Below are 25,843 nucleotides of genomic sequence, written 5' to 3'. Positions count from 1 at the left end.
ATTCTACGGCTTTTGTGATTCAGGGGGTCATTCTTAATGAATTGGGATAAAATTTAAGCTTTAGTGTAAAGAACGAGGTACTGACGATGGGGCGAATCCCCTCATATATGTAATAAAAACATGAGAATACAAAAGTTCTTTACGTAAGCTAATTTATAAGTTACGTAAATCTTTTACCAATAGAAAGATTCGTAAAAAATTAAAAGTTCTAGTTGCCTTTTTAATTAACCAAAAAATCGGGGGGCAACTAGGCTTCGTCCCCCGCTCTCTTTTTCTCAAAATCATTCGATCAAAATTATGAGAAAGCCATTGAGCCAAAAAAAAAAATATGCAAATTTCGTTTTGATTATTCCTCTGCGGAGAGCCAAAATCAAAACATGCATTGATTCAAAAACGTTCAGAAATTAAATAAAAAAAACAAGTTTTTTCAACTGAAAGTAAGGAGTGACATCAAAACTTAAAACGCACAGAAATTACTTCGTATATGAAAGAGGCTGCTTCCTCATCAACGCCCCGCTCTTTACGCTAAAGTTTTTTACTGTTTTAGAAAGAAGAATTGAGAGAAAGAGTCAAACTTTGGCGTAAAGAGCGGGGCGTTGATGAGGAAGCAGCCTCTTTCATATACGAAGTAATTTCTGTGCGTTTTAAGTTTTAATGTCGCTCCTTACTTTCAGTTAAAAAAACTCGTTTTTTTTATTTAATCATAGGCTAAAATGGTTGGATGATCTGAAAAAGTAATTGAAAACGGTGTTCAGAAAAGGTAATAAGCAGACAAAAATGAACAGTGAGAAGGACAACGGACATTAAGGATAAAACAAATCGATGGGTCTAAGCTAAACGGCTATACTTGAAAAAAAAAGATGCGAAGCCATTTTTTAGACTCTCAACCATTTTCTCTTTCTTTTCGTCTGAAATTTTTTGATTGTTAAGTAAATAAAAACTAACAATAAACTGCATAGTGATGAACTGTATATTTATTGCAAATTAGTAGGAGCTTAGGGTCATATTGTGTGAAATTATAAAGCTTTACTTCCTCAGACTTAAAGCTAAGAAGTAAAAAAGTTTTTTAGCCAAAGAAGCAAAACAAAGGCAATGGGACGACACAGAATAAAACAGCGAAGTTTAATTCTCCGAGACTCGGATTATGCAGATGATTTAAGCATCCTATATGAAAATTAATTTGAAACTCTTTGAAAGTGATAAGATGATGATCAAAAGGCAGTATTTGCATGCTACCACTACTCCTACAATTATCACGACTAATATTGCTACCACTACTACGAAAACTACTACTACCATAACCCATTTACAATATCGACGGGAAATTTGAACCAAATCAAAAGACCCTGTATATATAAACATTGTCAAAGGACTGCAAATCAAGAATTGATTTGGGTATTAAGTTGGAACTTTAAGACAATCCTTAAAGAGGAGGATCATCTGACCAAAAGGCAATATGTGCACACTAACAACACACTAATAACATTAATACTTATACATTGAATACTACTACTACTGCTAGTACTAATACTATTTCAATTACTACCTCTATTACAACTACATGTAAGGCTAAGAACCTTAAGAGGAAAATTTCGGTAGGCATTTGAATGTAATGTATATCAAAAGGACATATTGTAATTTCATAGCATTGACTATTCTTATTAAGTTGAAACTTCCAGGACTCAATGAGAGGGATAATCAACCGACAAAAAGGCAATACATTATTACTACTGCTGCTACTAGTGCTACCGCTATTACTATTAATACTACTGCTATTAATCCTATTACTACTACTCTGACTACTATTACAACTATGCCTAAGGGTATGAAGTTGAGATTCTCGCGGAATTTTCAGGGGGGTGTGAACTGAATCACACCACGCCGTCCGTAAGGAGGTTGTCAAAAGGACGAACAGTATCATCTTAGGAAGAGACCGGTGTGTCGAATTGAAACTAACAGGGGATATTGAACTAATCAAAAGAAAATATTTTTATTCTAATGCTACTGCATCTGCTCATACTACTAATACCACTTCTATTACTATATTAATGCCACTAAAGCTGCTGCTACTACTATTGCTGCCGATGCTTCTAATTTCACTACTAAAATTAAGGTTAATAAAGGGAAAATTTTTTGAAATGTTTGGTGGATGGTATTAAGTTGAAACTTTCAGCGTGCGTTGAAGTGGATGTTAAAAGAGACAAAAGTGCTATGCATATGCTGCTGCTAATGCTACTACAACTATTCGTACTGCACTAAGAGTAATAAGGCGGAGCTTGCAAGGAATTAAATAAAAAAACATTTTTTTTAACTGCAAGTAAGGAGCGACACTAAAACTTAAAACGAACGAAAATTATTTCGTATATGAAAGGGGTTCCCTCCGCAACGCTCCGCTCTTTCCGCTTAAGTTTGACTCTTTGTCACAACAGTACTTTTTCAAACATTAAAAAAAAAAACTTTAGCGTAAAGAGCGAAGCGTTGCGGAGGAGAGAACCCCTTTCACATACGAAATAATTTCTGTTCGTTTTAATTTTAATGTCGCTCCTTACGTGCAGTTAAAAAAAATTGTTTTTTTCTTTATTTAATTTCTGAACGTTTTTGAATTAATAAATGTTTTGATTTTGGCTCACCGCACATGAATAACTAAAACAAAATTTGCATATTATTTTTTTTTGCTAAATGACTTTCTCCTAGTTTTGATCGGACGATTTTGATAACAAAAAGGGGTGAGGAGGAACCCTAGTTGCCTTCCAATCTTTTATTACTTAAAAATGCAACTAGATTTTTGTTTGTAAGAACGTTTTTGTTAGTAATAAACATACGTACCTTACGAATTAACTTACGTAATGAAATTTTATATTTGTGTATTTTTATTACGTACATGAGGGGGTTTGCCCCCTTCTCAATACCTCACTCCTTACATTAAACCTTGAATTTTATCCCAAATCCTTAAGAATGACCCCTGAACCACAAATATCGTAGAATAAATACTTGAAATTACTAAAAATACTTTAGCGCAAAGAGCAAAGTATTGTGGAGAAGACGAAACCCCTTTATATACGTAATATTTTATGTTCGTTTTAAATTTTAATGCTACTCATTACTTCTAGCTGAGAGAATTTTTTTATTTGTTTTCTCATTGTTGTTTAAAAAAAAAAAATGTTAGAAAATCCTTCATGGAAATTTTTTTCCCTCGTGAAAAATTCCTTCATGGAAAGATACTCCCACATAACCCCCCTCCCCGACCCAGCGCGAAAAAGTCCCCTGAAAACACCTGTATACTTCGTAATAACCATTACTACATGTAAACAAGGATCAAAGTTTTTAAACTTGCAGCCCCTCCCCCGGGGACTCTGGGGGATTAAGTCGTCTCCAAAGACAAAATTGTTACGTTCTCGACTTAGTTGAAAAGAAGAATGCAAACTCACTGCCCACAAATTTAACTGATTACTATTAAACGTGGCACAGCTCAAAATTTAAATCTAATGAACCGTTTTGCTAATTATTTACTTAGTAGAGCCAAGGTGCCCTCCGATTTTTCGGTCTCTTCAAAAGGGCACTAGAATTTTTAATTTCCGTTAGAATGAGCTATCTCGCAACATTCTAGAGCCACTGGGTTGAGACAATAACCCCTGAAAAAAAAAACAAAAAACAAACAAACAAACAAATAGGCTAAACACTCATCCGTAATCTGTTTTCTGGCAAAGAATACAAAATTCGACATTTTTGTAGATAGGAGCTTGAAACTTCTACAGTAGAGTTCTCTGACACGCTGAGTCTGATGATGTAATTTTTGTAAGGATTCTATGACTTTTAGGGGGTGTTTTATCCTATTTTCCAAAATAAGGCAAATTTTTTCAGGCTCGTAACTTTTGATGGGTACGAAGATTTTTGATGGATACGAAGATTAAATTTGATAAAACTTACATATTTAAAATCAGCATTAAAATGCAATTCTTTTGATGTAACTATTGGTATCAAAATTCCGTAATTTAGAGTTTTGGCAACTATTGAGCCGGGTCGCTCCTTATAGTTCGTTACCACGAACTGATTGAAATTTAGGTGGATGTTGAACTGAGTCAAAACGAACTATCAGCATGTAAATTTTCAAAAAAAGGTGACAAGGCTATATCTCAAGAACGGCTGACATTGGGAGACCTTTAAGGGGAAGGTGTGGTGGATTTGGAACTAGCCAGAAAGTGCTGGCTAACCACTAGAGTTATTGTAATTAATGACGCTTAGGGTATTAAGGTGAAACTTTTGGGTGAACATATAGGGGGGAGGGGTTCAATTAAACGAAAAATATAGAGGTTTTAAAGGGGCGTATAAGCAATATAATAAGCAATATAATAGCTTTGAATATCAATGAAACTTTTAAAGGAGCAAATTCGATTGGAAATCAAAATTTTTAGTGCCGTATTTATGAGTCGAAAGAGATTGGAAGTCAAGCAGCCCTTCTCCCAAGCCAATTCGTTTTTCTAACAAATCTAGTCAACATTTTTTAGATAGCTATTTTTTTCAGCATAATAGACCGGTCCAGTAACCATGTCTCTAGGGATATTGGGTTTGTCAACCCCCCCCCCCACACACAAAATCATACAGTAGACCCACTATGCTTTAAAACTAAATCAAAAGGCACTGTGTGTATGGTTGCCAATTTGACAGCTTAGCAATATATCGTGAACGACTAAAGGAATTTGAAACTTTCAGTGCCACTACTATTACTACTTTTGCTCTTACCTTTTAGATAAATAAAAATAATCTAAATGTATCCAGGTTGTCGAAGAGTATAGACAAAAAATTTTGGGGATTGTATTAACTTTTATTTTTCAGGTAAACTTGGGGAGTCTACAATTAAACTAAACAAGACAATTTGTGTCAGGATTAAAAATTGTTGAAGAAGTCTCCCCAGCCCATAAATAGCAAGCCAAAATCCTGATTCTTATAGAAATTAAATAAGAAAAAACAATTTTGGTAGCTGAAAATGTAAAGCGAAACATTAAACCTCTCCCCCCTAAAAACAGAAATCATTCCGTATATAAAAGTTTCGCCCTCGTTAGTGCCTTATTGATCACGCTAAAATTTTAAGCACTTTTTAACAAACCCTTGAAATAGGGAATAAATTCTGTTTGGTTTTTGACTTTCAATGTTCCTGCTTACTTTAAATTGACAAAAACATGATTTTTTATTTCATTTCTCATCGTTTTTCGAATAACGTCGGTAAAATGTTGCTCACCCACCATGTAAAATTGCTTCCCCTCACGAGAAACTTATTCGTAGAAAGTTTCTTCCCTTGTAAAACACAACACTACCCCTCCCCTCCCTTTTCGTAAAATTCTCCCGGGATATTTCATCCTCACCAACCCCCCCCAATAATTTTTTTTTGAAGATTCAGCCTGAAAAAATTCTCTTTAGAATACTTTCAGTTGAAAAAGACTTTAATATTTATTCGTTTTTCCAGAAACTCTGAAAATCTCCCCTTCCATAAATTTCTCCCTGAAAATTTCTTCGTTTTATTTTCTCATGCAAAATTGAGTTAGTAAAGAGAAAGTAAGACAAATAAATATAATTTATCATATGAATTCTGTCAAATCTCCAAGTACAAATTTTTCCTGGAAAGTTCACCCCCGGATAAAGATCCCCCCCAAATGTCTGTAAAGAATCGGTACATTTTGGAACTTAAATATCTATCCCAAAGATTTTTTGTTTTGGGGGGGGGTCATTTTATCTTCAGAGGCATACTTATTTTACCTTTCTTCTATGCTAAACAAAAATAGCTATATCAGAATTTTGATTGGATGACTAGGGGAAAAAAGAGCATGGAAAAGGGGCCATTTGCACTCCAATCTTTTTAATTACTGACAAAGGGCATTAGAAATTTTAATTTCTGCTCGAATAAGCTGTTTCCCAATATTCTAGGACTACTGGCTCGATATGATCACCTCTGGGGGAAAAATAGCAGCAAATAAACACACATCCGTGATCTTTCTTCTGACAAAAATACGAAATTCAAGATTTTTGTAGATTGCTTGAAAACCCTACAGCAGTGTTCTCTGATACGCTGAGTCTGATGGTGTCATTTACATGAATATTTTTTTTGAATTTTAAGGGGTGTTTTCCCTTTTTTGAAAATTAAATAAATGTTCTCAGGCTCGTAACAATGGATGGGCAGCACAAAACTTAATGAATATTATATATTTGGAATCAGTATGATAAACTGATTCTTTTGATATGCCCCTTGATATCTAAATTCTATCTTTTAGTTTCGAGTACCATTGAGCCACGTCGCTCCTTACTTATAGTTAATTACAACTCGCTACAAATTATTTTTTTTTTCATTAAAAAGACCATGTTAATAATAAATGAACAGAAAATAATTCAAAAAGCTAGTTTTTCAAAGAAAAGTAAAGAGCTCCATTAAACAGGAATGAGTAGAAATCAAGTCAAATAATCTTCAAAACGTAAGCTACCACAAATCCCCGTCAATAAATAAATAAACCCAAAAAGAATGATATCCAAATACTCATATTTCTCCCTCGTGGTCTTAAAATTTTTTTGTTTGTCAAGGTCGAAATAGTGAAAACACGTAAAATGTATCTTTTTGTCTGTAAAGTGCAAATTAAGTTTTAGTCTTAAGAAGTTAATTCATCAATGTTTATTTTTGCTTGTTTTATTTTGAATTATTATTTAGCCTACTTCGTGTTATCCTGTCTTAGGATATTGAAGTAAACACATGAGGAAACGCTGAGGGAAAACGTTGAGCTAAATCAAAGCATATTTTGTGCATACAGATTGCTGATACGGGCGCATCAGCAATATTTATAGAACGGATTATCATAACAATAGGAAACTTCAGGGGTTTCATTAGTGGGATACTCACTTGACAAAAAGGCAAAATGTACGTGCTACTACTGCTATTAATGCTATTAATGCTTCTTCATAACTAGTATCATCATTGATATTTTAAAGAAGCTACTTTTATTGAAAATAAAGAGTTCTAATGCCCTTTCCCCCTCGAGCAGTCCATCCCCCCCTCAACGCCCGTCATTTTCTCTAGCAACTCCATCCAAAAATTTTAGGTAGTAATTTTGTTCATCGTAGTTGAGGGGTCCGGAAATTATGTCGGGAAATTATGTTAAAAAAAATAACTGTTTTTACTTTTAGAACTTAAATAAATAAAAAATAATAAGATTTTAAGGAGTAAATATGAGCATATGTATTCTAAACTGATAATGAACATTCCTTTGTAGTTTTTTTTCAGTAAAGTGCAAATCATGTTCTGGCCTTGAAAAGGAATAGGGGCTGTGCGCAATAAAGCTTTTATTACGCTAAAGCTTTTAATTTTTTTAAAAAGTAGAATTATGGCAAAGAGTCAAACTTTAGCTTAAAGAGCGAGGGATTGCGGAGGGGACAACCCATTTCATATACGGAGTAATTTCTGTTCGTTTTAAGTTTTAATGTCGCTCCTTACTTTCAACTAAAAAAATTAGTTTTTTTTATTTAATTTCTGAACGTTTTTGAATTAATGCATGTTTGGTTTTGGCTCTCAGCACATAAATTATTAAAATGAAATTTGTATATTAATTCTTTTTTTGGCTAAATGGCTTTCTCTTAGTTTTGATCAGACGATTTTGAGAAATAAGGCGTGGAGAAGGAGGCCTAGTTGCCCTCCAATTTTTCGGTTACTTAAAAAGGCAACTAGAACTTTTAATTTTTAACGAACGTTTTTATTAGTAAAAAATATACGTAACTTAAGAATTAACTTACGTAACAAACTTTCATAACCTTATGTTTTTATTATGTATACGAGGGGGTTTGTACCCTCGTTAATACCTCGCTCTTTACACTAAATCGTAAGTTTTGTCCCAATTCTTTAAGAATGACCCCTGAATCAAAAAGGCCGTAGAATCAATAGTTGAAATTACTAGAAATACTTTTGCCTAAAGAGCAAGGTATTTATCACCTCCTAAATACCTCGCTCTTAATGCTAAAGTATTTTTAGAACCCCTCATATGCGTAATAATCTCTGTTCGTTTTAAGTTTCAATGCTACTTCTTCCTTTCATTTGAAAAAACGTTTTCATGTTTATTTTTCATTGTTTTCTTATAGTAATGCTAGAAAATCCTGCGCCCTTTTCATTGGATTTTTCTTCCCCCATGACAGATTCCTCCAAGGAAAGATCCTCCAACATAGCCCCCTCTCCTCAGCCCCACCCCCAAACAAAATAAAATCCCCCTGAAAACATCTTTACACTTCCCAATAACCATTATTATATGTAAACACTGGTCAAAGTTTGTAACTTGCGGCCCCTCCCCCAGGGATTGTGGGGGAGTAAGTCATTCCCAAAGACATAGTTATTATGGTTTTTGACTATGTTTAACAAAATGGCTATCTCAGAATTTTGATCCGTTGACTTTCGGGAAAAATGAGCGTGGGAGGGGGCCTAGATGCCCTCCAATTTTTTTGGTCACTTAAAAAGGGCACTAGAACTTTTCATTTCCGTTAGAATGAGCCCTCTTGCGACATTCTAGGACCACTTGGTCGATACGATGACCCCTGGGAAAAAACAACAACAAAAAAACAAACAAATAAACACGCATCCGTGATTTGTCTTCTGGCAAAAAATACAAAATTCCACATTTTTGTAGATTGAAACTTCTGCAGTAAGGTTCTCTGATACGCTGAATCTGATGGTGTCATTTTCGTTAAGATCTTACGACTTTTAGGGAGTGTTTTCCCCTATTTTCCTAAATAAGGTAAATTTTCTCAGGCTCGTAACTTTTGATGGGTTAGACTAAACTTGATGAAACTTATATATTTAAAATCAGCATTAAAATGCGATTCCTTTGATGTAGCTATCGATATCAAAATTCCATTTTTTAGAGTTCTGGTTACTATTGAGCCGGGTCGCTCCTTACTACAGTTCGTTACCACGAACTGTTTGATCTTAAGACAATTAGCCATTGCTATTTTATTGCCGATATGTTCATTTGATCACCTGTATGTTCATAGAGCGTCTTAATTTAGTTCAAATTTCCCCTAAGCAATTCCTGAAAGTTTCGTCCTGTTGCTCTTATTGTTAGTAGTAGTTGTAAAAGAAGAGGTAGTTGGAGTAGTATTAGAAGTAGTAGTGACAGCAGTAGTAGCAATGGCAGTAATTTTGTTAATAGACTGCACATATAGCCTTTTGATCAATTGATCTTCTCTTTAGGTATTCCCCAAAGTATCCAACTTAGTGCCCTAGACCATTCTTGAGAAACATCCTTTTGACAATCTGCATGCACATAGATTGTTTTGATTTAATTCAAATAACAGTTGAATTGCTTAATTGACAGCCCCTGTCCTGTATCTGAAGAGTAGGTGACACAGTTACTGGGCCTTTCAACAATGCCGAGCAAAATGGTCATCTTGAAATTAAGATCGGATATTTTTGGGGAATTAAGGGGCGTTGGAGGGGGGCTGATCGCCATCCAATCAAGTTTGAAAACTTTCGTAAAGGTCACCAGAACTTTTCAATTCCAATCGAATGAGCTGCCTCCAAAGTTTCTACGATAATTCCTTCTGTACTAGGTAAAAAAAGCATTGTCCCTACTTTGCTCTTTACTTGGGCAGCATTATTGCAGTTCTTTGGTTGTGGTGGGGGGGATAAATAGAAAGAAAGGCTTTCCTATTAATATGTTTGAGGCATATCCGTTTTTAAAAGTTGATATGTTAAGTCCATAATTTAATTGGAGACTGGCGGGGAATCTCATTCTAGTAACCGTTTTTATGCCCCGAGGAGACAATAGAAAATTACTCAATCCTTTTTAGAGAAATAGTGGTTGGTGCTTCTGTTTTACTAGAAATTGCGGGATAATAGAAAGCCTTTTCTCATAGGAAAATCAATAGCCTCTCTAACGGTTCTGGCCATGGAAAATGGCGGCAAAAATCCCTTGTTTGCTAACACGAAATGGCAGAGTAGCAAGAAAATATTGCGATGATGGAAGGACCTTAACTTTACTTGAAGGGGCATTTGCAGATTTTTTAAACATAACAATCTCAGAAACCTTGGAGTAAAGAAGCTTTGAAGTTTTTAAAAAGAAAATATTTGGGCAAAACCCAAAGTCTATTACGTAGCATCCAAGGAAATCTTGATTTGGTGGGGTTTAGTAGGTTGGTTTTAAAGAATAAAAAAAACTATTAAGTAGCATGCAAATAATCTATGAAGTAAACAAGCACCAGCCCTTTTGGGTTTTTTAAACACTCTATTACGTAACATGCAAGCCCAATGATGTAACATCCAAGGGAAACCTGATTTTCTAGGGTCTCGTAGGTTTTTCCCCACAGCCCTAGGTTTTTCAATATGTTTCGTGTAGAAAACATTTCCCTGTGACGTAATAGATACCTGAAAACATTCCCAGTGATGTAACCTGCACCTTCTGGCTGTCGTGGAATTACAGGATAGGGCTATCATTAGAAGCAGGGCTATCATGGAATGGAGGAATAGGGCTGTCATAGAATCCAAAAATGGGATAATAGTAATTAAATTGAATAAACCTATTTTTGTATGTAAACATTTTTTGCGGTATTTTTGTTTATTTAGATGTGTTTTTCCTTCCTCCAATCCATGATGGATACCGCCCAAGCATACACTTAGGGTAGTCTTTGGGCCCATGCTCATTCTCTTTTTCAGAAGCCTAAGCAAATCTATAGATGCTTTTATAATCTCATCTGTTTTAATAAAAGAATAATCTTCACGATTAATGAGTTTTGTTTCAAAAGTTTAGTGAGCTGGTACAAAAAAACTGAGCTATTTTTGTGTAAGAAAATTTGGTGTGTCTAAAAATAATAATAATATAAAAATCAGGAGTGTACTTACACAAGTACAGCAGGTGTTTCAAGTCTACGTGAAGAGGGACACATAACTTGTTTTTTTTTCAAATTCACAGCCATTGAATACATATTTTTAATGGCACTTTGGAAGCATGAACAGCCAGAGTTATCTAGTAACCGTTAATCTATTGCGAAAGAATTTGAGTGAAAAATCTAGGGCATTAAGCATGAAGACGTAACCAGATCAGTCAAGTTTTTATTAAGGTAAAAATCGCTGTTTTTTGCACCCCTGGGTGTTATGTGGCCCTAGGCAAGGGCCTGTTGGGCCTATGCGTAAATCCTGGCCTTATCCTATAGACGACTCATTATTTCGACAGATTATAGTTTTCATTTTATGAATAAGGCTTTGACTGATGAATCGATTATTTTTGTTTCAAATAAACGATTATTCACGTTAAACTATAACCTTACTTTTTTGCTATAGTAAATTGGGGCCTTTCAACAATGCCGAGCAAAATGGTCATCTTGAAATTAAGATTGGATATTTTTGGGGAATTAAGGGGCGTTGGAGGGGGGCTGATCGCCATCCAATCAAGTTTGAAAACTCTCATAAAGGTCACCAGAACTTTTCAATTCCAATCGAATGAGCTGCCTCCAAAGTTTCTACGATAATTCCTTCTGTACTAGGTAAAAAAAAAAGCATTGTTCCTACTTTGCTCTTTACTTGGGCAGCATTATTGCAGTTCTTTGGTTGTGGTGGGGGGGATAAATAGAAAGAAAGGCTTTCCTATTAATATGTTTGAGGCATATCCGTTTTTAAAAGTTGATATGTTAAGTCCATAATTTAATTGGAGACTGGCGGGGAATCTCATTCTAGTACCCGTTTTTATGCCCCGAGGAGACAATAGAAAATTACTCAATCCTTTTTAGAGAAATAGTGGTTGGCGCTTCTGTTTTACTAGAAATTGCGGGATAATAGAAAGTCTTTTTTCATAGGAAAATCAATAGCCTCTCTAACGGTTCTGGCCATGGAAAATGGCGGCAAAAATCCCTTGTTTGCTAACACGAAATGGCAGAGTAGCAAGAAAATATTGCGATGATGGAAGGACCTTAACTTTACTTGAAGGGGCATTTGCAGATTTTTTAAACATAACAATCTCAGAAACCTTGGAGTAAAGAAGCTTTGAAGTTTTTAAAAAGAAAATATTTGGGCAAAACCCAAAGTCTATTACGTAGCATCCAAGGAAATCTTGATTTGGTGGGTTTAGTAGGTTTGTTTTAAAGAATCAAAAAACTATTAAGTAGCATGCAAATAATCCATGAAGTAAACAAGCACCAGCTCTTTTGGGTTTTTTAAACACTCTATTACGTAACATGCAAGCCCAATGATGTAACATCCAAGGGAAACCTGATTTTCTAGGGTCTCGTAGGTTTTTCCCTACAGCCCTAGGTTTTTCAATATGTTTCGTGTAGAAAACATTTCCCTGTAACGTAATAGATACCTGAAAACATTCCCAGTGATGTAACCTGCACCTTCTGGCTGTCGTGGAATTACAGGATAGGGCTATCATTAGAAGCAGGGCTATCATGGAATGGAGGAGTAGGGCTGTCATAGAATCCAAAAATGGGATAATAGTAATTAAATCGAATAAACTTATTTTTGTATGTAAACATTTTTTGCGGTGTTTTTGTTTATTTAGAAGTGTTTTTCCTTCCTCCGATCCATGATGGATACCGCCCAAGCATACACTTAGGGTAGTCTTTGGGCCGATGCTCATTCTCTTTTTCAGAAGCCTCCGCAACTCTATAGATGCTTTTATAATCTCATCTGTTTTAATAAAAGAATAATCTTCACAATTAATGAGTTTTGTTTCAAAAGTTTAGTGAGCTGGTACAAAAAAAACTGAGCTATTTTTGTGTAAAAAAGTTTGGTGTGTCTAAAAATAATAATAATATAAGAATCAGGAGTGCACTTACACAAGTACAGCAGGTGTTTGAAGTCTACGTGAAGAGGGACACATAACTTGTTTTTTTTTCAAATTCACAGCCATTGAACACATATTTTTAATGGCACTTTGGAAGCATTAACAGCCAGAGTTATCTAGTAACCGTTAATCTATTGCGAAAGAATTTGAGTGAAAAATCTAGGGCATTAAGCATTAAGCATGAAGACATAACCAGATCAGTCAAGTTTTTATTAAGGTAAAAATCGCTTTTTTTTGCACCCCTGGGTGTTATTTGGCCCTAGGCAAGGGCCTGTTGGGCCTATGCGTAAATCCTGGCCTTATCCTATAGACGACTCATTATTTCGACAGATTATAGTTTTCATTTTATGAATAAGGCTTTGACTGATGAATCGATTATTTTTGTTTCAAATAAACGATTATTCACGTTAAACTATAACCTTACTTTTTTGCTATAGTAAATTAAAGCTTAATTTTGAAACTAATTTCTGAGACCACACTGGCTAAGCATGATAAAACATAAAATCGCGAATAAAGGAAGAACATGAGGGCAATAAAAAGCCAGTGAAAAAATTGAAAAATTATGCAAATATTTTTGTCAATACCTCCGCTTGACTGTCCTCGGTGCAGAACAAAACTGATAAAACATAAAAAAACCAAACCTTAAACCAAAACACAAAACTAAAATAAGGCGACCCTCTCTGAGTTACAGTGAAAGTGTTTTGACCGAAATATTTGCATAATTTTTCAATTTTTCACTGGCTGTTTATTGTCCTTGTTTTCTTCCTTTTTTTGCGATTTCATGTTTTATCAATTTTTGAAACCTTACTGTCTAAAGTAACAGTCTTTCTTAGGCTTTCAAACCTTCAAGCTATTAATTGAAGAGAGTGGTTATTATCTATTTGTGGGTTCTTTCTAATTTTATATTTTCTTACTTGCATTTCTCTGCGGAATTTAAAATTGGGCAAAGTAAAATTTAATCTAAATTAAATGCAAGAAAGATGAAATTGAAAAGACTTCCTATATTAAATAAACCAAGCAGGCCCTTAGGGCGTTAGGGAAGGTGTGATTCAGGTCTTCTCTCTCCAGTTTTCTAGTACTTTTACTTTATTTCATAACTTCAATGACTTTCAAAAAAAAATTACTTGTTTTTTTTTATCTCTCTGCCTCCTAGGCTTACTCTTGAAATTGTAATTTCAGGATTTTCTTTCTCAAACTATACCCCGAAGAGAAATATGATGAAAAGCTAATTTTTTATGAATGACTTAACAATCAAAGGATTTATTTATTTGTATTTACTTTGAGCAACAAGATTTTTAATTACTTTTTTTCAAACGTTTCATTCAATGTTAAAATAGATTCGGGTGTTTTCAATCGCTTTTTAGTACAAACTGGATTTTTCTTAGGATTCCCAGTTAAAGGCTCCCTGTCAAGAATTGGTTAAACGCATTATTAAACGCGTAAAGAACAGGCCATTTTTAGAATAATTTCTGTACGTTTCGAGTTTTAATGCTGCTCATTACCCTCATTTGATAAACTGAACTTCTTTTAAATTACAATTAAAGAGACGAAAATGTATTTTCTAACTAAAATAAAAGGTAAAATAAATGTTGTTTAAAATCACGATTAAATTTCTCTTAATTTAAATAAAGGAGCCAAACGAAAACAAATAAAGAATTTTACTATGATTTTTACTGTGAATTATGATATTTTTTTATTCGTATATTTTAGTAAATCTCAGTTGAAGTATATTCCCAAGAACTTCACTCTGGATTGTGAATTAAGGTTATTAAAGTCAGGTCATTTTCTAGTTAACGTGAGAAAACCTCAAAGATTTTGTAGCTTTGACATTTCCAGTAGCTTTGACATTTCCAGTAGCTTTGACACTTCAAGAGATTTGAGAGATATTTCAAGATATTTCAAGATACTTTCTTGTTAAAATGATCAAAATGATGAAGGATGCCAAAAGGTGCAGTGTACCATCCATAGTTTGCCACGGTAAAATGAAACATATATAGTCTTGGTTCAAAGAAGCGTGGCATTTTCATTAAAACCTATCAGAAATAACCGAATGAAAAAAATATATTTCTTTTTCTTGCGGGTGCGTCTAACAGAGTAGTATAAACGATGTATTTTCATTAAGACTTCTTAGAAAAATCTCTTTATGCGGCTTAAATTTACCTCTAAATGAAAACCCCCCACTAGTCCCCCTGGAATCGCTTGCTAGGGGTTCCCACCTTTCTTCTACTCATGGTTCCTTTTTCATACTTTTTACGTTTTTTTTTCCATTGTAGAATTTTAGTTGCTTTTTTCTGTATTTAAATAATGATTTGTTTGTGTAATAAAACTTATATGTACAATAAAAAGCCTCCATTTGTTCGATTTCTTGTTCCAGGATAAAAGTGCGATACGCAATCATTTCCACAATTAAAGTGTCTTGTTACTATGTACATTGCTATGCTTGTTCAAGAATGGCTCTAATATAAATGTAAGATTCTGCGTAGTGAAGAAGAAAAGAAAGACTATTGAACGTATATAAAGGCGTACCATATTCTATCCATAATGATACTCTCGCTTTTATTTCATTTCCGATAGCACATTGAAGTTTCAATCGAGTAAAACAATCTATTATTAAAAAAATGCACTAAGAGTAACGAGCAATTGTGTCTGATAAAACTCTCAAAAGCATAACTGAAAAAGCAGGCGAATTTCTAATTTATTCAGATATTAGTAACCGATTTGTCCCCTTGCATGTCAATTATTGCAGCCGTATCGGAACACGCCGTCCATTTAATCATTCTAGTATGGGAGATAGTGAATTCTTAGACTGGGAAACGGCTTATCATGTAAAAAGTACTACTGAATCAAAATATTAGAAAGGCTTTCATGGTCTAACTGTTCAGCGCTCGATTCCCTTGAAAGGGCATTGCTTTCAAATCCTGATGTTGACATAAAATCTTTGGAATGTCTAGATTCCCTGATAAAAAAAGTTTTGAGAGAAAATGAAATCTCAAAAAGAAAAAAACCTCTTGAAAGAAAAAAAGCCTTGAAAAAAGATGACATCTCTTAGTGTATTATGTATGCCCCATGTTTGTGTTCTCCTCAGTTAAAAGGTGGATTCCCCATGGGCCCTGAAGAAACAAATTACGTGTGAATGCATCATTCTTAACACTGGTAAGCATTCCCTATTACGTAAGAACTAAAAAAAAATCATGGAGAAAAATGTTTTGAAGAGAATTATCTTAAAGAGATCAAATGTCTTAAAACGTCTTGAAAAAATTTTTGGAAAAAAGTATTATTAAATGTCTTGAAATGTTTTGAAGTGTCTTCAAAAACATCTCAAAGAAAAGTGTCTTAAAAAAACGTCTTGAAATGTCTTGGAATATCTCTTGAAGAAAAATGCCTTAAAATGTCATGAAATGTCTTGAAACGTCTCAAAAAATGCCTTGAAGAAAATGTCTTATAAATGTCTTGAAGTGTCTTGAAACGTCCTGAAAAAACGTCTTGAAGAAAAATGTCTTGTAAAATTCGCCCACTTGATTAGTGGACTCTTAACACGTTCTATTACGTAACAATCCGAAAAACTATGATGTAACAACCAAACCCTATTACATAAAACGCAAAACTAAACTCTGCATTTGACGTAATAGACACCTGCAACTCTTAGAAAACATTCTATATGGTGTAACATACACCTGTGTCTTGAAGAAGTTAAAAAAATTGTCGGAACTGAGATTTGAAGGGATAGAGCTTTCGTAGGAGTAATTATGCTGTCACTATTCAAGGGTTGCACTTTAATTTGAAAAGTGGTGGTCGAGGGATCAGTATCCCCCTCACGGATAAGGGTCCTTGGGTAGAGTTAAAAAAAAGTCCAGAAGTTACTTTTTTTTATTGAATGTAAAGAGTAAAAGTCAAAGTTAAAACTAACATAAATTTTATCTTTTAAGTTAGAGTGGGTCTTTGAGCTCATGCTCTTTAAACTCAAGTTTGACTCATTTCCTCAAAACTATTGAAGTTAAATGCTCCAGAACAATGAAATTGGAAGAACAAATATTTTTCACAATGGGTCACAAATGCAAGGGTCTATTGTTACGCATTTGCTTCAAAAAAGGAGATATCTTCGAAAACTATTTTTTTCCAGGCAGTCGGTAAATAGTACATATGTGCTTACCAACTGAATAATGTTGTATTCAAAAATTAAGTCAATGAAGCGTTACCAACTGGCTATGTTGTATCAAAAATGCTGTAAGGAAAGCATTAGTAAAATTTTAAAGTAAGTTGAGAGACAATGACGGATAAGGAAAACTCCTCTTCTATACATGCAAATGTTTGTTTTAAACTTTATTGTCGCTGTTTCCTTTAATTTGAAAAACAAATAAAAAAATTCATAATCTATAAAAGAGCCTAGAACAGGCAGGGTCCCAAGACCATAGTAAGTTCCCATTTTGAGAAAAAAAAAGGAACATATAGCACCTATATATTAAACATTCCGTTAAAAAAATAAAAATAATGAATGTATTTTTCATATGATTTACCACAAATAAGATTCCAATAATTTTCCAGCAATACCATTGGAGTTATACGCTTTTTGGCAACAATACCCTTGGAATCTGGGTGACACACTTTGCTTGTTACGATATCTCATTCCAGAAGCATGTACTTATGCATCTATATTGACAATAGTAGCATTTACGACCGAAAGATATATGGCAATTTGTTATTTCACGCGTGCAAGAGGTAGAAGCAAACTTATCAGAGCAACTCGTGTGATAATTACCATTTGGATTATAAGCATCTTATCAGCTATACCTTGGGGTGCTGAAGCAAAGGTAATATTATGGATTCCTTTTTACTGCTATTATGTACCATTAATAATTACTATATGGATAATTAAAATCCTCTCATTAATGCTTGGCAGCAATAAAACAAAGGTGATTATATTGATTTAAGTCTGTTATCAATTTTATGCAATAAATCAGTACGTTGAAAGTTTTTATCCCTTTACATATGAAGCCTATCTCGTCAATTTTGTTTACCAGACAGTGGTCTTCTTTGGACCCCTGATTTCTTTTGTTATTCCTCAACTATTTGTTCTGCAAAGTTATTCAAGATACTCTTAGTGTGTGTGTGCAGATACTGTTCAATTAAACAAGTACGGTGGTCATTTTTTTGCTTACTTCTGCATAATTTTTGTAGCCAATAATACTGTATGGACATTTGCATAGCATTGTATTTGACTTGGGTTTGTAAATCCGAATAAATAATTTTGACAGCATAATTTAAAAAAAATTACTTGATTATAATAATACCACAATTTGTAATATAACAGCAACGAAACTATTAAAGCTTGGAAGAATAATAAACATATATATATATATATATATATATATATATATATATATATATATATATATATATATATATATATATATATATATATATATATATATATATATATATATATAATGAAAAGAGAAATCATCAATGTAACAGCACAAACACACACACACACACAAAAAAAATGAAAGGAGATAGAAGGAGAAAGGGAAAACTGTTTTCCTAAATTAGTGGCTAATATAGACCAGCACTTGAACGAGGCCTTAACCCTACTCATCCATACAACCACATAGGTCAAACAGCATAGCCATACACAATCAACCATAAAGAATAATCTATGGACAGGCAATCATGTCGTCAATAAGTATAAGTCGTCATTTACCAAACAATAAAAACACTAAAGACAAATAATTCAGAGGCAACAACCCAACACAAGGGCTCATCAGGAGAATACACTTGCCTATAGGGTTTTGGCACCCTCCGAAGAGATAGAGAGAGATATTAGCGGTGACCCAGATTGTGGGACCCCTCGGCTCAGTTTTCTACCCTTTTGATAGTTCAATAACGCTACCATACCCTAGAACAGGGTATACCATAACAGGGTATTACTATACCCCTTATTTACGTTACAACAATGGTGGCCGCAAGGCTTTCCTTTATAATAGTGGTGCCAGCATTGGCCCCAGATATATTCTTGGTGCCATTATATATATATATATATATATATATATATATATATATATATATATATATATATATATATATATATATATATATATATATATATATATATATACTAGTTGGTGGGGGCGCTTCGCGCCCCCCCCCCCAAGCCCCCCCGCGCGCGTAAGTCGTTACGCGCCATATTAGTTACGCGCCATTGTAGTTGTGTCCCTATGTCCCACCTGTGAATATAGATATATATATATATATATATATATATATATATATATATATATATATATATACATATATATATATATATATATATATGTTTTTAACTACGTAAAACTTGCGAATATACAACATTCTTTGCTGTCCCATTGTCTGTGCATATAAATAGATTGTCAGGTTTACCGACTCTTGAACATGCAACATATAATGGTCCATGGGAAAACAATCCGTATTCAGATCTATACCTCATGATTCTAATGATTGCCCTTGAGCTTTGTTGATGGTGATTGCTAATCGACCATTCCCTGAGTCGCCATCGTCATTTATATATCCCCCTGTGCACCCCGGCGTCCCCTTTGTAGTTATGTCCCTGTGTCCCGGTCGTCATTTATATTCCCTGTGTCCCGGTCGTCATTTGTGTCCCGGTGTTCCAGTCTGTGATTTCTCTTTGAGTGTCCCGGGCGTCATTTATATTCCTTGTGTCCCGGTGTCCCGGTCGTCATTTATATCCCCCTGTGCCCCCCGGCGTCCCCATTGTAGTTGTGTCCCTGTGTCCCGGTCGTCATTTATATTCCCTGTGTCCCGGTCGTCATTTGTATCCCGGTGTCCCGGTCTGTATATACATTCGTTTTTTAGTTTTGTTTTTCTCCTTTATTTTTTTCCTTTTTTCTTTTTTTTCTTTTTTAGTCATTTGTGTCTCGGTGCTTTGTTGATTGCTAATTTATATTATATTTATATTTATATTTTTTATATTTATTAATATTTTTTTAGTTTTCTTTTTCTCTTATTTTTCAGTTTTTTCCTTTTTTTTAGTTTTTTCTTTTTTAGTTTTTAGTTTTTTTTTTGTTTTTTACCTTTTTTTAGTTTTTTTAGTTTTTTTAGTTTTTTAGCTTTTTTTAGTTTTTTTATTAGTTTTTAGTTTTTTTTAGTTTTTGCCTTTTTTTAGTTTTTTCAGTTTTTTTTAGTTTTTAGTTTTTTACCTTTTTTTAGTTTTTTTTAGTTTTTTAGCTTTTTTAGTTTTTTTTCTTTTTAGTTTTTTTGTAGTTTTTACCTTTTTTAGTTTTTTTTTCTTCTTTTGTATTAGTGTGAAATAATTCAGACGTCATATGCGGACAAACACGACGTCACTCGACAGACAGACAGACAGACATAACCCACAAACAACTTATTTTTATATATATTTATTCATATTTTTTTAGTTTTCTTTTTCTCTTTTATTTTTCAGTTTTTTCCTTTTTTTTAGTTTTTTTCTTTTTTAGTTTTTAGTTTTTTTTAGTTTTTTACCTTTTTTTAGTTTTTTTTAGTTTTTTTAGTTTTTTAGTTTTTTTAGTTTTTTTATTAGTTTTTATTTTTTTTGTAGTTTTTGCCTTTTTTTTATTTTTTTCAGTTTTTTTTTAGTTATTAGATTTTTACCTTTTTTTAGTTTTTTTTAGTTTTTTAGCTTTTTTAGTTTTTTTTTCTTTTTAGTTTTTTTTGTAGTTTTTACCTTTTTTAGTTTTTTTCTTGTATTAGTGTGAAATAATTCAGACGTCATATGCGAACAAACATGACGTCACCTGATCCACAGATCCACAGATCCACACACAGACAACTTATTTTTATATATATAGATATATATATATATATATATATATATATATATATATATATATATATATATATATATATATATATATATATATATATATATATATATATATATATATATATATATATATATATATATATATATATACATACCATTTGAATTTGTTGTCCTGCGCAAGATGTTGGGTTCTGTCAGTTCCTTGCCAACTTCAACAAGAATCGATAGACAAACACAAAATACAGATCATGATTTTCTATTGACTGTCTTTATATTTACCAAATTACATTGCAACCAAAAATTTTCCATGCTATAACCTTGCAACTATTGTTTCACAATATTTACAACCAATAATCACATGTTTATGTTTTTATATTTAGAGCGGAAACATATAAGGTATTTTTTTCTGTTATTTTTCCAAAAGGCAATAAAGAATCTAGTTGAGGATTTTTAGGCGTATGTTATGCCTTGATAATACGTTTAATGGGTTAGTCTGAGAGGGGATATAGGAATAAAGTATGTGAGACAAAGTAGGTTAATTACTATGGTTAAATATTGGGAAAGGGTGTCATCGATAGAAGGTAACTGGCTAGTTAAACAAGCATTTAATGATGATTCAGGATAGGAGGAAGGATTCGTGGCCAAATCAGGTGAAGAATATATTAGACAGTGCAGGGACAGGTAATTGTTGTAATTAGGGCAACAGGAAGGATGGTAGGAACTGTATTTAGTTTCGTTGCTACTAGGTTAAAGTCTCATGAATTTTTGGTTTCGCAAGCTGATGAGTCCACCTCGCCGTTTCTGGGGCTATATATAGAGGTCAAGGAGAACCGGGGTGAAGATTTTTTTTCTAGATATTAGAATGTTTCAGGAAGATTTAAAATAGGTAAAGCACGGAAAGGAGAATTTTCTGACTCTTGGAGAACGTAGGAAATATTTAGGCAGGGCAATATTGAGGGATGGTCTTTACAGTTGCCGTATGTTTGGAGAGATGGATGAGTCTTTGCATCAGTTTTTAGAGGGATGTAGGAAGTTGACAGAGTTGCACTTGGAAGTATTTGGCAGGGAGGCTGGGGGTAGAGATTGGATTTTGGGAATTTTCACTAGTAGGTGAATATAAAGAAATACCGTGAGCCCCGTGGCTTCACCACCAGGCCCCGACACTCAGCAAGCGGCAGGTTTCTAGGTATGGATTCTCATTTTTGCTTTTCTTCTAACCTCCCACACTTTGAGACATTTTGCTGTCTTTTCATACTAAAGTCTTTTCATAGATTATTTTATTCTTGAAGTCCGATTTCTAACAACGATTAAATAAAAAAAACAAGTTTTTTTTTAAAATGAAAGTAAGGAACAACATTAAAACTTAAAACGAACAGAAATTACTCCGTATATGAAAGGGGCTTTTCCTCCTCAACACCCCGCTCTTTACGCTAAAGTTTGACTCTTTCTCTTAACCCTATTTTTCAAACAGTAAGAAACTTTAGCGTAAAAAGCGGGGCGTTGAGGAGGAAAAGCCCTTTCATATGCGGAGTAATTTCTGTTCGTTTTAAGTTTTAATGTTGCGCCTTACTTTCATTTAAAAAACTTGTTTTTTTTATTTTATTTCTGGACGTTTTTTAATTAATGCATGTTTTGATCTTGACTCTCCGCACATAAATAATTAAAACGAAATTTGCATATTAATTAATTGCAATTAATCGGAAGATTTTGAGAAAAAAGGAGCGAGGGAGGAGACCTAATTGCCCTCCAATTTTTTGATTACTTAAAAAAGCAACTAGAACTTTTAATTTTTTACAAACGTTTTCATTCGTGAAGAATATACGTAACTTACGAATTAATTTACGTAACGAACTTCTATATTCATTTGTTTTTATTGCGTGTATGAGAGGGTTCAACCCTCTTTGATACCTCGCTCTTTATCCTAAAGCTTAAATTTTGTCCCAATTCTTTAAGAATGAGCTCTGAATCACAAAGGTCGTAGAATAAATAGTTGAAATTACTAAAAATATACTTTACCGTAAAGAGTGAGGTATAACGAGGAGGTAAACCCCTCATATGCGTAATTTTTTTGTTCGTTTTAGGTTTTAATGCTGCTCCTTACTTTCAGTAGCCCCATGACAAGTTTCTCCATGGAAATATTATATCCTCCTACGTAACTACCTCCCTCAAATCTCACCTTAAAACAAAAAAAAATCCCCCCGAAAACGTCTGAACACTTCTCAGTAACCATTACTATATGTAAAGACAGGTCAAAGTTTGTAACTTGCAGCCCCTCCCACAGAGACTGCAGGGGAGTAAGTCGTCCCTAAAGACATAGTTCTTAGGTTTTTTGACTATGGCGAATAAAATGGCTATTTCAGAATTTTGATCCAGTGACTTTTGGGAAAAATGAGCGTGGGAGGGGGCCTAGGTGCCCTCCAATTTTTTGGTCACTTAAAAAGGGCACTAGAACTTTTAATTTCCGTTAAAATTAGCCATCCTGCGACATTCTAGGACCACTCAGTCGATACACTCACAACTGGGGAAAAAACAAAGAACAAAACAAAAAAACAAACAAAAAAACAAATAAACACGCATCCCTGATCTGTCTTCTGGCGAAAAATGCGAAATTCCACATTTTTGTAGATAGGAGCTTGAAAATTCGACAACAAGGCTCTCTGATACGCCGAATCTGATGGTGTAATTTTCGTTAAGATGGTATGACTTTTAGTGGGTGTTTGCCCCTATTTTCCAAAATAAGGCAAATTTTCTCAGGCTCGCAACTTTTGATGACAAAGACTAAATTTGATAAAACTTATATATTTAAAATCAGCATGAAAATATGATTCTTTTGATGTATCTTTTAGTTTCAAAATTCCGTTTTTTAGAGTTTCGTTTACTATTGAGCCGGGTCGCTCCTTACTAGACTTCTTTACCACGAACTGTTTGATACGAATAATAAGGACCCTATAAGCTATACCTTGGGGCGTTTAAAAGAATGCAATTTTATTTATTTATCTGTGCAGTTATACTACAGAGATTTAATAAACTATTCTGCAAGAAACAACTCGAGAAGCACAAAAATAACAAATTTGATGGCTTTTGTGAAATTTCTGATTGGTGATTTTTTTTTGCTTTTTATGGAGTCCACACACGGCTGTTAATGATGTAGCTGCAACCTAGTAAACAACGAGCCACGGCTAAAAGTAACCGGGAATAGGGAAAAGAGTTTTCTAAGAAAGTGGCTAGTGAATAACATTTTTCTATAGAGATTAATTGAGAAGTAATAATTATGAGTTCTATAGAACAAAATATTAATTTGAAAGTATGAAAAATATTTTTTTTAGAATTTCGAAAAATAGTCCGAAACCACTCAAACATAACGTCAACGCAGAAATACATGAACTATTGAAATTGCCATAATTCAAACAATAAACTAGAAGTTTACAGCCTACTCCCTATATTTAACAACAAGAGAAATTGTCTTTTCACATTGTTTCAGTTTTTTCCACCAGAGCCTGCAGGTTACTTGAAGATGGTACGTAGACGGTAAACAGCCTCTCGAGCAGCCAGTGCAAGGCTCCTGACAGCTGAATTTTAGTATTTGTGAAATCGTGACGGGAATGTAAGCAATTGAAGGTGCCCAACTTCAATGGTCCAACTTCCTCCAAGAAGTTTTCATATTATTCAAGATCATAGGGAAGCATTGTGTGCTCTTCCAAGAAGCCAATAGCCGTGATAGCAATGACCAGCTAAATAGGAATTTTGTAAATGGAACATGGTTGAGTAACGATTTCATAATCGGATATAGTTGACTAGGCCTTAGCGTGTCTCCAATTCATTAAAGAAACGTTTATGATCTTGATGGCCGTCTATTAGTCAATTCTGATGTGAATGTAGCTACTTATTCCTTACCAACAATTTAAGTGTTTTGTGGTAGAGTTAAAGAAATTATAAACCACAACATGTATAGATTTTTTTACCCACAATAAGTTTAGAATCACTGATTTTGGGTTATAATAATGTTTAGCGTTTAAAAGTGAAATTTTTATCAGCTATTTATCAAAATAAATATTCAAGTATAAAATCTACAAGTAAGAAAAAAGTACACACTCGCCCATGCAGAGGCATATCATATACATTAAAACTTTGCTTAAAATTATCTTCAGTCTCTTGTACCGTAAATACATAATGTATTAGCCTTGGAGGTGTCACGCTTGAGGAAAAAGGGAGGGGATGCCACCCAAATCTAATAGTTAAAAAAGGTACCAAATTTGCTTCTGTAGAATTGTACTGTGGAGGGATACTAATTTTCCATCTTTACCGATTTTCCACGATTTAACTACAATTTGATCGATCATGAACAACGTCATCTCAATCTAACCAATGTAACCTTCAGTAGAGTTTTTTTTTAGGGAATAATCTGTGGTGTGAAACAGTGGAGAAAACTACTGAAAAATTATGTGGGGGAACCTAAGCGGAACGTATTATTTGAAACCCAGGAGGATGTGGTAATTTTTTTTTTCAATTTGTCAATGAAAAAACAAAACAAAACAAAGCTTGCTCAATAAGATTATTCCCAAAAGTAATTTCTAATGTCTTGTTTTATTTTTAGTTGTTGATTTCCTACAGAGTTGACTTTCCATGAAAATGTCCACATTTAGATAAATTTAGGATTAGTTTCCTTTCAAAAGAAAATAAATAAAGGGGGACGTAGAAAAAATCTTCAAAGCAAAATTTCTGCTATCAAACACGAATTAATTAAGTTAAAATGATATTTTGCTTTTCAAAATTTAATTTAAAGTTAATTGATAACAGTTTTATTAAAAATTATATTCTTATTCAGTCATTAGTTCAAAGGGAATCCTAATATTGCATTCCCCGCAACTTTAAAGATTCTTTGGCATTTGTTATTACAGTTTTTGGTAATCAACTTTAGGTAAAAGGTGACTCAGCTCAATAGTAACTGAAATTCTAAGAAACAAAAGTTTGATAACAGAAGATACAATCAAGAGAATTCAATTCTTCTGCTCATTCGAAATGTATAAATTTCTTTAATTTTAATGTTATCCATCAAAAGCTGCGAGCCCGAGAAAGTCTGCCTAATTAGATAAAAAGTGGGGAAACACGCTCAAAGAGTCAAGCGATCTTAATGAAAATGAAAATGTCAAAGTCAGCATGTGAAAGAGCTCTAATTTTGAGGTTATAAAGTTAGATTCTATAACCCCTATATTATTTAACCATATATAAAGTTAGACTATTTTCAAAATCC

The 25,843-nt window shown here is 33.6% G+C and overlaps 1 protein-coding gene across 2 annotated transcripts in view; it reads left to right on the top strand.

The window, feature by feature from the left end:
- LOC136025284 (neuropeptides capa receptor-like) overlaps window positions 1-25,843 on the top strand; it is a 141,034-nt gene that overhangs the window by 6,115 nt on the left and 109,076 nt on the right. For both annotated transcript variants that reach the window (XM_065701169.1, XM_065701170.1), the window contains exon 2: window positions 17,340-17,605. In XM_065701169.1, the coding sequence (XP_065557241.1) occupies window positions 17,340-17,605 (266 nt within the window). The remainder of the gene's footprint in view (window positions 1-17,339; window positions 17,606-25,843) is intronic.

This window comes from Artemia franciscana, chromosome 3 (genome assembly GCF_032884065.1).
Source record: "Artemia franciscana chromosome 3, ASM3288406v1, whole genome shotgun sequence".
Lineage (NCBI taxonomy): Eukaryota > Metazoa > Arthropoda > Branchiopoda > Anostraca > Artemiidae > Artemia > Artemia franciscana.
The sequence above is the reverse complement of the archived record's forward strand: the minus strand, read 5'-3'. Positions and strand labels throughout refer to the sequence as shown.